Source organism: Cynoglossus semilaevis, chromosome 9 (assembly GCF_000523025.1).
Source record: "Cynoglossus semilaevis isolate Cse_v1.0 chromosome 9, Cse_v1.0, whole genome shotgun sequence".
Taxonomy (NCBI): domain Eukaryota; kingdom Metazoa; phylum Chordata; class Actinopteri; order Pleuronectiformes; family Cynoglossidae; genus Cynoglossus; species Cynoglossus semilaevis.
In genome coordinates, this window is record NC_024315.1 from 9519319 (window position 1) to 9535693 (window position 16375).

The window sequence follows — 16375 nt, forward strand, 5'->3', positions numbered from 1 at the left end:
CTCATACAGTGTGTGGTTTTCTCTCACTGCTTCTTCTATTGTCATTTCCAGTAGCTTTACAACACAAAAAGGTTAAAAATAACCTTTAATAACAAAAATAACCCCCAGTCCCCAACATGTACATGTATTGGGGATTATGGTTATTGAAATATGTATGTCTAAATTTGCTTTATACTAACATGAATAGGCAAATTTGCTTTTTTTTTTGAATAGTTTGACTACTATTATTGAGCTACTGTATTTAAGTGAATTAGTAATTATACTGATTATAATGCTAACCCTGCGAAGAATTTCTTTGACGGAAACATTGTTTGTATTGCTTTGTTGAAGAATGGTTTTGTTATTCTAATAAATAAAGACTGTTTTCAATTTGTCTTTTACCTTTTTGATTTACCCGCATACATTTATAGTTCTGAAAGTTTGATATGTTGTCGTTCATCCATCAAATTGAGCTCTCATTGAACGATGACAGCTCACTTAATAAATGATTATCTAGTCCATTTGTCATCCTACTCAAATCCCACTGACTAATTAACTATGTTGGAGATAAAAATCACAGTGATCCTTTCAGGTCCATTTTATCTGTCAAAACAAGTCTCATCTACATCTGCTTACAAAACCAAACACTGTTTTGTATTCGTGTTTGTCCACCTACTCTGTCTCTCTTTTTTGTCCACGAAATGGTTTTAATTTAGGTGCTTTGCTGGCTTGCGTTTTTGTTTACTAATCACTTATTTACTGTTTTTGACTCTAAAATGACTGTGCATAACCCAACCTAAAGGCAATACTATACACTTGCTATAATATACACTTGACTTGACATGGCTGCTTATATTTGTGAGTCATAAAGCTGTACATTTACCCTGGATGAACATTTTCAATTTTAATTTCATTTCTGATTTTAAAACTGTAAAGCAAAACACAGGCTCGATGAAACAAATGAATTTGAGCTATACAACTAAAATCGATGAATTCTATGCAAAATTGCACGAAATTAATCTAAGAAAATAGTGAGCTATTAAAATTATTTCAGGCTTCTTCAAAATTATAGAAAACGTGTTGTTTCATCGATTTTTTGACTTAAGTACAGCAGCCAATCACATCACGGCAGGGAAAAAACTGTACTACGCTGATGTACTACGCACGCGCAGACTACAAACAGCGGCAGGAGTAGCAGTCGTCCAAGGAGGATCACTACTCTCCTCTAAAGGTACAAAATACAGTTATGGACCAACGGACATAGGCTTCTCAGTGGCCCAAGCTGTAGATCAACCTCCATGCTTTATCCTGTCTTAGTAGACCGTTATAACGATGGCGCTAGTGCCTTTGCTGCATGTCAATGTGGATGTTGTGCTAACCGGCAGAGCTAGCCGATCGTGCTAACAGTATGTAGTGAGTAATACTGCTGTTTCTCTTGAGCTAACGTCAGCTTTTGTTAGCTGACAAAAGCTAACTAAAACCTCGGTTGCGTTCGTATCACTATTCTCACTTCCTTAAGTCCACAAGATATTTCTTCATTTAAAAAACAAAACGAGTATCTCAGCTAGTATACCCCACAAGACCTCACTAAAAGAAGAAACCTGTCGTTAATTGAAAGTCATAGCTAAATTCAGATCTCACCAAATTGGGAAGACTCCTCAAACCAGTAGCGTCTGTTCCGGTTCGTGTCAGGTGAATTCGCTGATTCTTTACGCTCTGTCCCTTGTATACCAGTGTCATCTCAGGAGGAATACTGTCGTTTCAGTTACCGTTATAAAATGCTTTTTGTTTTTATTTTTTTGTCTGAGGAAAGTTTGTTGATCAGCTATTTGATGATCAGTTTATCACATAGTTACTTAAAGCGAATTAAAACATTTTTAAAGCCATTATTTATTTGATCATCAGTATATCACATAGTTACTTAAAGCAGGCGAATTAAAACATTTTTAAAGCCATTAAGGAGAAGTGAACAGGTGGTTAAAGCTGTCCAGCTATGAGACTAGTCAGTTACGGTCACTCTAACTACCCCTTACAAATGATTAAACAGTTTTTTGTGGATCAGCTCTTAGGAGCACATAACCACCAGTAAAGCTGTATAAGCATCAGGTTGACGGGACGGAAGGAAGTGGCGCGTCTTACGGGGAACTTCCTGTTGACTTCGCCATGAGTTACAAACCCATTGCTCCTGCGCCGTCTGGCTCCAACCATACTCCTCCAGGTAATTCAACTGGACACAGTTTCCGTTTTGTTTTAACCCTGGTATTTTAATGTAATTAATCTTTTTTTTCTTTAATAATGACGACTTGGTTATTATTAGAGCAACCAGTCAAACAACCATGGGCAGTACGACAGAAAAAATTTACACACAAGTGACCAAAGTGGCTAGAATAGAGTAGAATAGAATGGGCTTTATTATCAACTGTCCAAATAAGTAAAAAATTAAAACTGTGCAAAGAGGAATAGATAACTTTACAGAGAAAGAATGAGGTCATTGAAAAAAATATTAAAGAAAGTCACTTAAAATTAGTAACTGCAAATGGAAAACTAGACAAAAACAAAAAAAGAAATAAGAAAAAAAAAACCCAACTAATTTTGCATTTATAACAGACATCCAGAGCTACAGAAAGCTCTATAAACAGAAGTACAAAGACAGGGGGTGAGGACTGTTTGATGTGGGTGTCTGTTTGCACTCTATGTGCGTCTGTATGCGAGCGTTTGCTGTTTAAAAGGCCCAGGAGAAGAAACCTTGTTTACGTTGTTTTCCATTATAAAGCATTTTTTAAAAGATTTAACTAAATTTACGTCATCAGAGTTTGCTGTGAAAATTTGTCAGAATAATTTTAGTATTTAATGCTTTATTGTTATTATTTTTATAATTTGCGATAAAATAAATAGCATGTCATTCATTTTTATTTACATCTACTTCCCTGTTATCTAGGCTCCTCTGTGCCCTCTCCATCCCTACCCTCATCATCCAGCTTTAGACCAGCTTTCAGTGACTTTGGCCCACCTTCTATGGGTTTTGTTCAGGTATGGATCGGTGTCTTATACATATTGTAGGAAGAGAAAAATACATTTTTAAGTGGCTAAATCACATTTAGTTGTTAGTGGTTTTAAAACATTAAAAAAATAACATTCTAATTAATTTCCAAAAGCAAAAGGTGTGATGGTACATGTACTTCTTATCCTGTACTGCTTGTAGTACTCATTTCAGGAATGTTGACCCAGTTGAGGGCTCTGAGAATTAATTTACTGACAAGTGGGGTTTACAGTATTCTAGGCAGAGCAACTGTTTGTAAAGCAAACATTTACGTATTTAATTAATAATACCACACACTCATGTACTCAGTGTGTGTAGAAGATGAAGTTCCTCAACTGTATTCTGTTCTGTACAGAGTCAAGGTTGTACTCCTCAATGAAAAGAAATGGTAAATTCTCATTTCTCTATTCATCTGTTCTTTTGACCTGTTTTAATGGCTTTTTTCCCTCCACATATTGCATGGTTGGACCACTGTACAAACAGCCTGTCAAAGTGTCTCAAGGTTCCACCTACAGCGAGCTCCTGTCTGTCATTGAAGAAATGAGTCGTGAGATCAGACCCACATACGCTGGGAGCAAAAGTGCTATGGAGAGACTAAAGAGAGGTGTGTGTCAAAAGAAAAAATGTCTATGACACTGTAGATATTGTGTAACAATTATCCATGTTTTAGTTGTTATTCGTTATTAAGTTCATTTAATTATACAATAAATACCCCCCACACACAGACACACACAATTGTTACATTCTATTGACATGAATTCAAACTGAAATGTGTGCACAACAGCGACTTCACTGAGTCAAGGTCAAATAACATAAGTACAAATGCAGTAATATAATGGTGTTTATTTGCTGGTGTTTTTTTTTCTAACCTGTACAGGAATAATTCACGCCCGTGCACTGGTCAGGGAGTGTCTGGCAGAGACGGAAAGAAGCGCCCGTACATAACCTTTTGAAAAGATCTTTTTATTCTGTGCTGTCACTGTTGAAGCCGACCCTCATCAATGTCCTGTTTTTTATGCTATTATGTTTTGTGTGTTTTCTGTTGCCTTCTATAGGGCACAGCATGTTCTTCTTGTCAACACTGTTCCTCGTCCCACATCAGCTGTTGTGTTGACAAAATTATCTCTGACCTGTGAGATGAAAACAACATGCAGTTTTGTATCTATTTTGAACACTTTTTTATGTAGAAAACCTTGCGAAAATATTTATAGTCAAATTGTTCAGTACCGGAGGTTATTGTCCATAGAGATTCTTATCTTTTAAATGGCCCTTCCAAAAGGCCATGATCCTCAAGTTTCTATTCTGCAACCACTTCACACAAACAGCATTTTGTCTGTTTTTAGTCGAAATCTGAAATATTTCTCAATGTCCATAACTATACTTATCAATTTATTAGTACAGAAATTTTGTAAACCAGATTTTTGCAATTCACTATGTATATCTTAATAAAAATGACAAAACAATAATTGCCTGTTTGCTTTACATATATTGATATAAACACACCCCATTGTTATGTTCAATAGATGTTTTAAAATGCATTATTAACTGCTGTACTGAATATAAGTTTCACCCCGTATTAGTTTTTTTTTGTACTGTATTATTTGTGGTAGATGCCGACGTAACTACGAAACGCCATAGGTTGTGGCCATGGTAAACCGAGGATGCTGTATATAATAATATATATTAGACACATACCACATATATAATAAAAAAAATGAGTCAAATTGTTTAAATCAGCATTGGGATAAACATTTTTTATTTTAAATAACATGATCAAAACCTTAATGACACCTCCACTGGTTTACAGAAAAAGATGCTAAGATGCTGCTGAGCAAACATAATGGAAAGCGAAGCTTTTGAGGAGTGCACATTAAGTGTGGTTGCTATTCAATGCTATTCAACAGCAATTGAAAAATCAATTCAACACATGGGGCAGAAACAGCAAGAAAACAAATCAATTTCATATTTGTGATGATTGTCGCAGCCGACAGGAGACGTTGGCCTCCTGCTTCTTTAGCTGAACAGTGGAAAGTTGTGGTGTACACAAGTACATCATGTTCTCAATGCAGAAAGCTTTTCTCTTAATAATTAGGCTGAATTATACATTATTCAACAGCTTTACATGGTTCAAATGAAGCAATAGAACAGTAAATATTGTATCTACTTATTTTCAATAATGTGGCTAACTGGTGTGTGACATGTATAAACCAATATCTGATGACATACATAAACAGTGATATATTAAAGCATAAAGAATAAGAATTATCACTATAGGAGGTCCTGTGAATGGTGCTGCCAGGGACAGCAGTAACATGACTGTTTGTTTTTTTTACCAGGTATTGTGTTATTTCTGACAGGGTCTGTAAGAACTTCTAATTTAGACTGAAGACCGTGATGCTCTGACCATTAATTCAATCTGATAAATGTGGGGTTTTTTTTCAACAAGAGAGGGAGAGTAAACGCAAGAAAGCAAACTGTCCCATCAATGTTAAGTTATGAGTATATGACTGTATAACCTGATCGCCTGACAACATTTCCACAGAGGACACTGTGGCAGAGATTGGCTTAGGTGTAAGATTTATAATACAAATACACCTGCTATTTATCCTCCCTCCTCAAATTCAAAGAAGTTAACTCATTTTGGATCCACAAAGAGATTCAACCCTAGACGACAGATAAAGAAAGAAAGGAAAATATTTAAGCTTGTAAGTAAAACTGAATATAAGATTTAACCAAACAAACTCAGTCTGGACTTACTGTAGTTGCTGTGGCTGGTGCAGTATTGTAGTTGAACAAGCTCTTGTAGCGACCTTTCTCCTCCTTTTTCTTAGACTCGATCCTCTCCTCCATGGCCCTCAACTCTTTGGCTACAGACGGCCCCAGAGAGGGGTCCAACTCTAGGACCTTGGCAAAGTCAGCCCGGGCCTCTTTCTCATTCCACACAGCAGCATGGGCCTTTGCCCGCTTGTAGTAGGCTTTAACATTGTCTGTTCAAATAGAGAAAACCTGATCAATTGAAACATTTCAGAAACTTTATAAATTACATGGTTCTGTAATAAAACAAGACGTTCGATTTAGTATGCTATTATCTAGGTTACGTTGTTCTTTTTTGTTTTTCAAAATTATTTTGAAAGAAACTAAATGTGAAGAGTGGAGCTGTTCATGTTGTTAGTGGTGATACAATTTAAGAAATGCCTGATATTGATGCCATGCACCTTCCGTACTTTCAGTAATACCTGCTGTCTACAGCGTAGCACTGAGCCAATGTGACTGTGTTGAAATAGTGTGATTAACCGTAACGGCACGACAACAGGCACTCACTGTTTGAGAGCAAAACATCAGAATACATCTTCCACTGGCAAACAGAGCCCCCCACCACATCACTGCTGGATGAAATTTAGGGGCTGTCTGTGGGAACCTCACAATTCAATTACGCCAAGTATATTTTTATATAACGATTATACCAAATTATAAATCAATACTTATTGTTTTAAATGTATTTCAAATACATTTAAAACAACCCTGTTAAATAACAAAATTATTCAAAAGCATTAACTTTAATTGATGCAAATAGAGCAATGAATCCTTCTTATCGTTAGAAGATCTCCACAGTATACGTCATTGTTCATACACTGTTGATTATTGTTGACAGCATCATTTGTAACTCCAACCTCAAATTAGTCCACATGTAGCCTTTGGGGAGAAATCTACTTCATCAGAGTGGAATAATGTATGAAAATAAAAGCAGGTACTTCAAGAACACATTCACACTTATGAAATCCCTGTCGCCACCTACTGACATGATTCACTCAGCACTCTTGGTGATTTTTTTTTTGTCTTGAGTTCAGTTCTCACTGTCAATATTTGTCAGAGGATGTTCCGACCTAGTCATCTGTACTGAATGCTTACCCTCATATTTGAAGAGTAGAGAAGAGCAATACTCTATAACTTCGTAGTACTGGCCCTGGAGCAACATGCACTGGCAGTAGTTGAGGAGCAGCGGTGTGATCATTTTGTCCAGATTTCTCCATATTTCGTCACCAGGGCGCTCCTAAAACAAACATAGACACATGCCTTTTAAAAGGTAAGTAATCAGTCTGTAATAATGCATTTCAGATTTAATCACCACATGTACAACACAATTGACAACACAATAACACTGAGCAACAACAATATGTGAACATAAAATATAAATCATGCTGGATCCAAACCTTCATCTGTAGGTTTTTAAGGCAGGCGATGCCATTGTAGTATTTCTCAGTGGCCTCCTTGATTTGGCCTTGTTTAAATAGTGCATTACCCTCCTCATGGATCTGAGGCACCAACTCCAGTTTCTCTTCATCTGACATAGCCCACAAGTCCAGCTGGAATGAGCCTGGAGAGAAAACCTGCACAGAAAAAATAGCAGACTGTGGATATGCACTACATTGCTGATTGTCTTACTTGTTGTTGCTTTTTTTATACAATATTTGAATATTATACCTTCAGATATTCGAAAGAAAGCTCAACAGGAAAGTAATTAAAGAAAAAGGAAAATATCACAATTGTGGTTCACAATGTGTAATTAATGTTTGTGAGCAATCGTGTACAACAATCCTAAATTTTAAAGCTGGCCAAAATATTTGTGATTACAATTTTTCCCATTACGGAGCAACTTTGGTGAAAATAAAAACATGACTGTGCGGTAACAGAATACCATGAGGACAGAATCATTTATTCTTTCAACTGCCAGCTCACCTCAAGTAGCTCTATGGTAAAGACAAGAGGCTGTGGATTGGCCTGAAGATTGTCTAGGTCCTTGTGTCCCAGAGAATGGTGCGAGTGAATCTGGGCAATTCCACAACAGTGCCGTTGTCCTTCCAGGGGGTCCTTACCAGCACTTATGTTTCTCAAGGACTGCGACATCAGTGGGTACAGAGCTGTGTGCTGAGAGTTTAGGAAAAGATGAAGTGGTTTGCACTGGACGTGAACAAGAATCTAAATAAATCACGTTCAATGTGTCAGACCTTAGTGTCGCAGGTGAACTCTGCGATTTCCCCTCTTCTCATGGTGATGACCACCCTTTCCCACACAGCTAGTTTAAACTTCTTGCCCAAGATGAGCTCCATGGGTTTGCAGCGCCCCCCCATGGTTCTGGAATCATCCAGCACTGTGCCATCGCACAGACTAGTGCGGTAGTGGAAGATCACCTAAAAAACAAAATAACATTAATTTTTTTAAATTAATTTTTGACACACATTAGCATGACAAGATAAAATGTTACTTATTTCCCAGGCTTTTACCATATATTGCATTCAATTCATATTATTTAACAAATATAACTAAGTATTTTTCAATACCATGAAATTTAAATTGTGCATTTAAATTTTTTTTTTTTTAATTGAGGTAAACATCCAGCTCATCACCAGTCTTAGTCTTAGTGATCGCTATTGGTTCACATTTGTGTATTTACAAAACAAGAGCACTGGCCACATGGTGAAAGATTCTAAAAAATGGGTAATTCCCAGGAACCCACGACAAATCCAGGACAGCAGACAATGCATCTGAATACACAACGTATGATAGCGACATCTGGCCAATCCAGTAAAAGCCTTATCGCAGGCAATGTCAGTGTGTCTACCTATGTGCACTGTTTCCTATCTTCACCCTATAGTCCACTGACTGCCACCAGTGGCAACAACAATCTTGTTAAGTAAAAAGTTGCAAGTTTCTATGGCATTGTGTAACTGATAATCAACAATTAGTAAAATCCTTTGTTCGATTAAAAAAATTCCACATGAGGTAAATGTACAAATGTGTTGTGTACAGTCTACAATCTATAATCATTTTAACATGTCAAATGTAAAAAATTGGTAGTAAAATAATTAAGTTGCCTTACAATTAAAAAATATTGGATTTTGCAGCAACACTTATGTCCTGAAGAGCGATCTAAGTTCATCATCAGGTTGTGTCTGCCAAATTTGATTGACAAGTCTGCAAACCAATCAGCATTTATAAACACTTCATCATCTCCCGCCCCTTTTTTTCGTGTTTGATGGGAAACCATTGTGAAAAAATGACTTCCATTAAATAATGACACTAAAAGACCGACATCGGTCAATGTTTCGCAACATTTGCGACAACACCCAACGCCTTGTAGCGCCTGTGTTTACAAAAAACAAACAGCCGTTCATGTAACACGAATCCTGCCGAGAGCCTGTGGCGTTAGCAGTGGTGATAGCATTAGCTTTGGTGCTCTGGTATAAGTGCGTTATTGTACATACATTCTTAGATTAGAACAGCGGAACCCTCTGACGTGTCCTGTTTACCTTAGTGCCATCCTTAGTGCTCGATAGCTCTCCTTTACCAGGACTGAGCAATTTCTTTGTAATTCCTTCTTCGAGAAGCTTGCGTGCCTCTTCCTCCATCCTGGTCAGAATCTCGGTTCTTGTGCCGGAGATATCGACGTTTGTCGAAGCTGTGTGCTTTAGCCGCATAGCTCCCTCTATGTGAAGACGGAAGAAACACAATCCGTTTTCTAGGTGTTTCGTTATTTAGTAAAAACTAAAACTTAATTGGAATACTTCATGGCCCTATTTAATTTTAATTTTTTTTTTTAGTTATTTAAAAAATAAAAAAAAGGTAATCTTTAACCACAATTTGTGAATTTGGTTCAGTTCAAACATCTTTATATGACCCACAATTGGCAATTACTTTTAACAGTAAGATGAAGATAATTAAAACGTAGATAATTATTTAGAAATATCATACATTTAAAAATAATATATTAAAATAAATAATTTGCAGCTTGCTTACGTTGGTACAACAAAAACAAACACATTAAATTTAAACAACTTTAGAAGGATAAATGTATCTAAGGTGTATTTTATAGTGTATACTTGTAAATTTAAAAAATAGCAAACAACACAAAACATATATATCTACTAATGACATGACGGCCAACTAAAAAGGATACTGCTGTGTGGAAGAATTCTTAGTGGATGAAGGACAGACAACATTGATTTTAAGGTGAAGGCTGAACACAGAGACCAAACACAGTGTAGACCAGTTCTACAGCAATGTCTCTAGCAGTCAGTGATACTTTTATGTATATTTTCCAATCAAATCAACACGCAGAACCATGAAGTTCTTTTTTGCAGTGACACTGACACTACTAGTTTACAAGGTTAACAGTGAGAAAATACATACCCCACGCTCCAACTATAAGGCCAGAACTGATGGCAACTGATTGTGTAAAAAAAAAGAAGATCACAAGGCTACATTAAAAAACAATCAGCCTTTTAATTGCAAATTCACAGTCATCATTCACACAATGAAACACAGGTTAAAACAATGTCCTTCTCTTCATGCTTCTACACAATAGTGTCAGTTCATAATGTAGAAACACACTCTAGACACTGAGTGGTTAAATTAGTGGTCATGACAATGACAAGAAAAAAACAACATAAAGCATGTAACAATTAAATACTGGTGTAATGTGTGACAAAATCACAGCGAGTGGAAATGTAGTTAAAAAGTTGTGTCATTTTTCAAAGTAAGGCAGGTAGAACAGTTTGAAGCCTCTTCTTCCCCGGACAGCACAGCTGATGTAAATCACATGATAAACTACAAAAGAAAAACACAGATGTAAGAACAAAAACAGTACACGTTTGTTTGTCTGACCAAAGGCCATGCGAAATGAGTTAAAGGGGCAGATCCTACATTTACCTCCAGGGATGAAGAGAAGAAATCCAGGGACAAAGAATATCGCACTTGACACTCCTTAAAAGACAGTTTTAGTTTAGCATTTCAAGTGAAAGACTGATATATTCATAACATGGTTTGTGTTTTATTTTTATTTAAAAAAACAAAACAAAAATTACCTGCATTCGGATTCAGCTGTATGATAACACCTGTAACAATAAGGGCTACAAAAAAGAAAAGAATAGAATTCCAGAAATATAACTGTCTGTTTACAGGTTCAAAAGTATGAGCCCATTTATCAACTGTATTTAAATTAAAACATTGTTATTAAAAAGTTCAGTAAAATTGACTGTCAACTATGTTTGGTTCTTTGTTTGAGCTTTTCTAAATACAACAATATGTAAGACAGGGCCAAAATAAGACTAAAACAGCCACACAAGCAACACTCTTATAACCTTGGAAAACATATTAATATAAGATGCCAAATGAAGACCAAGAAAAATATAATCAATATTTTGTATTTTACATCATTCTAAAATATCTACATTTTCAGGATTGCCAGCTGCTACAACTAGCTTTTGTTTAGAAAATATTTCCAAAATAAATAAAACCGTAATCACTGCTCTATAACAATTGTTAAACACTATGTGTAAAAGACTCACCAAGCCCAAAGATTAGGAGAAGAAAGGAGGCCAGGACGACTCTTCTATTTTTCTTCACTAGTGGATGGGACACCCACCTGAGCAACAAAAACGTTGAAAAAAAAAAAAAACCCCAACTGTCTTTGTTGCTGTTTGTATGTGTTAGTGTGAGTTTGCCACTTACCCGCAGCAGTGTGCAGAAAGCTGCGTGACAGAACTCAGTGTGCTGAAGGACCACTGAGAGCTGCAGTATGACAGGGTGGACGGGTCACTGCAGAGAGAAGAAACTGTTGCCAAATCATAATGGACGGCATGAAAGCAAGAGGAAAAGAGACGGGAACATCAACAGTTCTGCTCTTCTGAGAAGGTGTTCCCAGAGAGATGGGGTCTATTGAGATTTTTAATGGGTTTGGGAGCAGGCTAGTCACCTGCATTTAATTGAGAGTGTCACTAACATTTTTTAAAAAGCCATCCAACTGAAGACATGCATGGTTTTATGCATATTATTAAATAACTAAATACATCTTGAAAGTATAAATTTGAGCTAATGGTTTGTAGCTGAAATTTGACGATTGTGGTCCACTGTTTGCTCTACTTTTCTTAGGATATTCCAGCTTCATATTACACACTAGTCATTCATCTTTCAAAATGTGTTTGCTATTTAAAGAACTTGGGAAACTATAGGACTTACCTGATTTTGAAGATGTTGTTAAAGGAGGAAGTACCGTTACTTCCAAAGGCCTCTTCATTTTCCAGATTCTAAAGGAAGGGAGATGATGAAAAACCATTTAGGTTGTTTTGTCTTAACGTTGTTAGAGAAGCTGCATTTTTACCTGGTACTTCAGGTTACTGTGGTCCTGGGAGCTGGTGGTAACAGGCAGTGGATGAGTCTGAGGTTTAGAAAAGGTGAGAGGACCAAACGTCATCTCTGCCCCATCTCTGTCGATGTCTCGACCTGTCCATCTTTCCGTCTCACCATCAGACGTGCCTCCCTCCTCATCTCCCTCCAACACAAAGGCATCGTCTATGCTGAATTGTGCTGCCATAGCGATTGCCTTTTTAAGCCCTGAGCTCCTGTGGTTTGATATTCACTGAGTAAAAGGAGAATAAAATGTGTGATCTCAAACATACAGTTAGCAAAGAGATCTTGGTTATTGAATCTATAGATTATACAAACGTTTTTTGTTTTGTTTTTTCAAACACAACCGACAACAAAAATATTTGTATGATCCCTAATTACTTTATGTCTCATCGTGTTTTCAAAAACAGAGCAATTAAGTGCTTTCACATCATGTAAAATTGCTTTGGTAGGAGTGGGATTGCATCAATAATTAGCAATAAGCCACGTCCTGTGGTCTGACGTGATGATGACAAAGTTAAAGCTATTGTCCACCAGAGTGGACAATAGTTTGAAAGGCAAGATTGAGACGGTTCAAATAAACAAAAACAAAGAATGATGGGGAAATTAAGCAGTGACAGAGAACGTTTCTAAAGGAGGCTAGTCAAATGCGATCGGGATGAGATGGAGACACATGATCTGCTGTTTCTCTGGACAAAACATTAGAGTTACGTTAAAATGAGAAGCGGTTTCTTTTAATATTGTACGGTTAAGTTAAGTAATCCAAAATCCCACTGCAAAAAAAGTTTTTCAAAAACAAAACCCAAAGTACATTTTCAAACAGTCACAGCGAACAGACAGATATGAGAAGAGAGGAGAGATGAAAACGAACGGACGGCTAACAGTCTCTGCTGTCGCTCTCTGCCATTGTTAGTGCTCTTTCCGCTGGTCGATCAGATGACCGGGAGGGAAACTTACTTACTGTCTTTGGCTAAATCTTTTCTTCCAGCGAAGACAACTTTGAATCCAGGTGATTCACAGACTGATTACATATTGTAAAACGTCACTGTAATCCTAAACGGAGGCTTTCCATTAGGCTTTGGCGTGCTTCCAAAAGAAAAAAAGTCTAAAAGTTTTGGATCCTTCTCTTTTCCTTTTATTTTACTCTCGGCAGTTGATTGCTTCCGACTGAGTACGCCCAGTAAAGTTCTATAATTGTATGTAAGGATTTTTAATCGAGGGTCGATTTTTCGATGGGAGTTTGTTTTTCCAAAACAAATGTTTAACAGAATAATCACGTTTATATATATGTATATGTATATATATATATATATTTGGGATTCATAAAAATACATTACTGCTTTGTCTCCCTTTGGGTGAAAAGGTTAAAGGTCAAAACCTGACGATCTTTATTATTGTTATTATTCAGGATCTTCGTAGTTTTTCCGTTTTGATTAAATGCATACAATTTTAACAATTTAGTAAAACATCACAATCTACATTATGGGTTGTGATTTTGTAAATTTACATCAAGTAAGTGGTTATTATCACCAGTATATTAACTGAACACCCTCTCTTTTTGTAGGTAATATGCTATTTAATAGACGCCACACAAGCACTGAAACTTCATTTTATTTTGAGTAGTTACACAAAGCCACCACATGATGGCAGTCGTATTGTGTGATTGACATTGAATGTTATTATACAGACAGTAGTAAAAATCTCATTTCACTTCCATCTTAGGTCTCTGATAACCTCATCACAGATATCAGTTAAAGAAATAAAAGTGTCAAAGTATGTGACAGTAAAGGTTTTGATTTATAGCAAACAATTGCTTGGTTAATCAGAACAAATGAGCAAAAATACCCTGAATTGTTGTAGTCACAAATGAACATACAAACAAACAAACGAAGAAACGGACAAACACCAACGGTTAGAGACTGAATGTTGCCACAGGCTGTACACACAGACATTCAGAATGATCAGCTATGGTTGCACTCTATTAATCAAGCTGATGATAATCACTAAACATGCAGCTGTATAGCAGTTAAAATGATCACATAAGCACAGCAGGGTCAACAGAGAAGAGCCAGAAAATTCCTATGATTGTAAACAAAACCAACAGATCCAGAGAGAAACATGACCTCTATTAGATCACTGTCACCTAGCCTAACCTCGAACAGTGCATTCCCAGAAATGTATCATTGCTGCTTGTATAACATGACAACGCCATTGATTTGGTTTGAGTATCTCACTGCTGTCATGCCGGGAGTATAAATGTGCATAGAGAAAGTACAGAATAACTTTAATCTTTTGTCCAAGACTTGTCAAAAAAAAAAGGCTTTCAGAAAATGTGTTTACGCCTTTTTTTGTGTTTGTTTGTTTGTTTAGATGAATTCCAAGCTTTCATAACACCTCAGCCCTTTTCATCTAAGCCTAATTAAACACTGAAGGCTCCAGTTTTTGCATTCAGCGTTGAGTCATTCACAAGGTTGTAGAAGGACACCATGAAATGAGCAATCTTGGTGATTAAACAGTTAGAATAGTACTGGAGGCCACTGACTGGCTGTGAGAATGCTTTAGTGAACACGTGTTAAACCAAAGCTGTAGTAATACTGGAATCCAGGGAATGTATTTAATATTCAGAAGCGCATTCAGACAAGTCAGCAACAAGCTGTCGCTGACATTCAGCATCAATATCTTGGCCCCAGGATCGTGTGAGTGTGTGTGTGTGTGTGTGTGTGTGGGAGGGTACAATGTCTTCATCTACACTCTGCTAAGTGCACTCATACGTTTGCAGGAATGGAAACTCCACCTCATGCATCTCCCTTGCCTCCAAATAATGAATATACTTCATCAACAGAAATCAATTGAATACACACAACCAGGCTGCATTACTTCATGGTTTTCCCACAAGTACTACCTTGTACTACAGTAAGTCAGAAGCACTGATATTTTCCTGAAATTGAGGGAACACTTCCTTCTTTCTCTCACCAATCTCCTGCCAGTAACATACATTATTAGTCTGTAGTTGTGTTGCTATGATAATTACGTACCAATAATTCTAAAAAGTCTCACTTTTGTGAAAAATTAGCAGTGAGTTTTTCGGTGTTGCTAAACTATGAATCCTAACTTTCCCCAGTTGTAGTTTGTCATAAGCAGATTAATTTAGTGCACACCCCAAATATTTGAAAATTACTTTTACTCTTGCACATAATCTGTGTGTTACTGGTACGATTAACAAAAACAAACAATTTTTAATAAAATGTGTTCATTATGAGTGTTAAAAACCAATAATAAGGGGTTATATTTACATCATTAGCTTTTCCGGTTGCCATATAACTGAGTTACGCGTTGGTAGATCGCAAAGTTTGGCACACCACTGAGGGCTGGTTAGTGTTCTCCATCAGAAACATACTGTATACGTATAAACCACTGGAACCTGCGGTGATGGTGGTGATGGAGATTGATTCTCTTTTTCTGTGTTAAATGAACTTCACTCCTCTGTGCTTCAATAGAATTGTATGAAGACCATGGAACATGACGTGAATACAAAGACAAAACACACAGACTGTAAATGGAGGCACGTGTATTCCCATAGTCCAGACACACACACATACACACACACACAAAGATGCAATGACATACAGAGAACCACAGTCACTTCAGATGACTGACAGACATGGGAACAAGAACACTGACACATTAAAGGTTTAAATCCACTAAATGGATCATTTTGTGCTTTATATTATGATGTGTTGTTTTGCATCGGATCAGCAACCACTAAAACAGAGACTGCCCAGAACAGAATCCACCTTTTTATGATACTTCTGCTCTAAATACCACATCAAGAGTCACTAGGGTCCACATAGTGTCGGCCCCTAATTAACAGGTGCAAATTTAAATGACAAATTATGAACATCTTCCACAGTACGACAAGGTCTAACGCACATTTTTGTGATTATTGTATTTATCACATTAACACTTGGATGAAGACATTTTCACAATTTGGTTCATCTTTAAAAAAGTTCAGAACAGACCCTTTTTTTTACCATCACTAATGTCATATAGTAGAAGTTAGTGCTTAAGCTACTGTCACTGAGTGACAGGTTATTATTATTAATAATATTATATTATTATTATTATTGCATGTTTTATCTTTTGCTATTATTACTGATTGAACTGGTCTGTTTT

The 16375-nt window shown here is 36.7% G+C and overlaps 3 protein-coding genes across 4 annotated transcripts; 1 reads left to right on the forward strand and 2 right to left on the reverse strand.

The window, feature by feature from the left end:
* The first annotated feature begins 1095 nt into the window (after positions 1–1095).
* Positions 1096–4485, forward strand: cdk2ap2 (cyclin dependent kinase 2 associated protein 2). The gene is made up of 5 exons (XM_008317096.3): positions 1096–1210; positions 2042–2197; positions 2918–3009; positions 3503–3623; positions 3897–4485. The coding sequence occupies exons 2-5, from the start codon at positions 2143–2145 to the stop codon at positions 3962–3964; spliced, it is 336 nt and encodes a 111-aa protein (XP_008315318.1). The 5' UTR covers positions 1096–1210; positions 2042–2142; the 3' UTR covers positions 3965–4485.
* Positions 4486–4752: 267 nt separating this feature from the next.
* aip (aryl hydrocarbon receptor interacting protein) lies at positions 4753–9494 on the reverse strand. Its single transcript, XM_008317097.3, has 7 exons — positions 9328–9494; positions 8026–8208; positions 7757–7945; positions 7231–7407; positions 6929–7070; positions 5777–6006; positions 4753–5683 (listed from the first exon to the last, which is right to left on the reverse strand). Exons 1-7 carry the CDS (start codon positions 9424–9426, stop codon positions 5678–5680), a joined length of 1026 nt encoding a protein of 341 aa, XP_008315319.1. The 5' UTR covers positions 9427–9494; the 3' UTR covers positions 4753–5677.
* A 782-nt stretch (positions 9495–10276) lies between these two features.
* tmem134 (transmembrane protein 134) lies at positions 10277–13390 on the reverse strand. Of its 2 annotated transcripts, none has more exons than XM_008317098.3 (8): positions 13164–13390; positions 12177–12434; positions 12035–12102; positions 11528–11614; positions 11365–11441; positions 10882–10926; positions 10727–10780; positions 10277–10624 (listed from the first exon to the last, which is right to left on the reverse strand). In XM_008317098.3, the coding sequence occupies exons 2-8, from the start codon at positions 12387–12389 to the stop codon at positions 10542–10544; spliced, it is 627 nt and encodes a 208-aa protein (XP_008315320.1). In that variant the 5' UTR covers positions 12390–12434; positions 13164–13390; the 3' UTR covers positions 10277–10541. The 2 variants fall into 2 exon arrangements, with proteins under 2 accessions (XP_008315320.1, XP_008315321.1); XM_008317099.3 differs by having other exon boundaries at positions 13160–13383.
* Positions 13391–16375: the final 2985 nt, after the last annotated feature.

Coding starts and splice junctions, on each gene's coding strand:
- cdk2ap2 (XM_008317096.3), top strand. CDS start 2,143: ATGAGTTACAAACCCATTGCTCCTGCGCCGTCTGGCTCCAACCATACT. Junction 2,198..2,917: donor CTCCAACCATACTCCTCCAG/GTAATTCAACTG, acceptor CCTGTTATCTAG/GCTCCTCTGTGCCCTCTCCA. Junction 3,010..3,502: donor CTTCTATGGGTTTTGTTCAG/GTATGGATCGGT, acceptor CTGTACAAACAG/CCTGTCAAAGTGTCTCAAGG.
- aip (XM_008317097.3), bottom strand. CDS start 9,426: ATGGAGGAAGAGGCACGCAAGCTTCTCGAAGAAGGAATTACAAAGAAA. Junction 8,209..9,327: donor GCACTAAGGATGGCACTAAG/GTAAACAGGACA, acceptor TTTGTTTTTTAG/GTGATCTTCCACTACCGCAC. Junction 7,071..7,230: donor TTAAAAACCTACAGATGAAG/GTTTGGATCCAG, acceptor TGTTTGTTTTAG/GAGCGCCCTGGTGACGAAAT.
- tmem134 (XM_008317098.3), bottom strand. CDS start 12,389: ATGGCAGCACAATTCAGCATAGACGATGCCTTTGTGTTGGAGGGAGAT. Junction 10,927..11,364: donor TCTCCTAATCTTTGGGCTTG/GTGAGTCTTTTA, acceptor TCTTTTTTGTAG/CCCTTATTGTTACAGGTGTT. Junction 10,625..10,726: donor TCTTCTCTTCATCCCTGGAG/GTAAATGTAGGA, acceptor TTTCTTTTGTAG/TTTATCATGTGATTTACATC.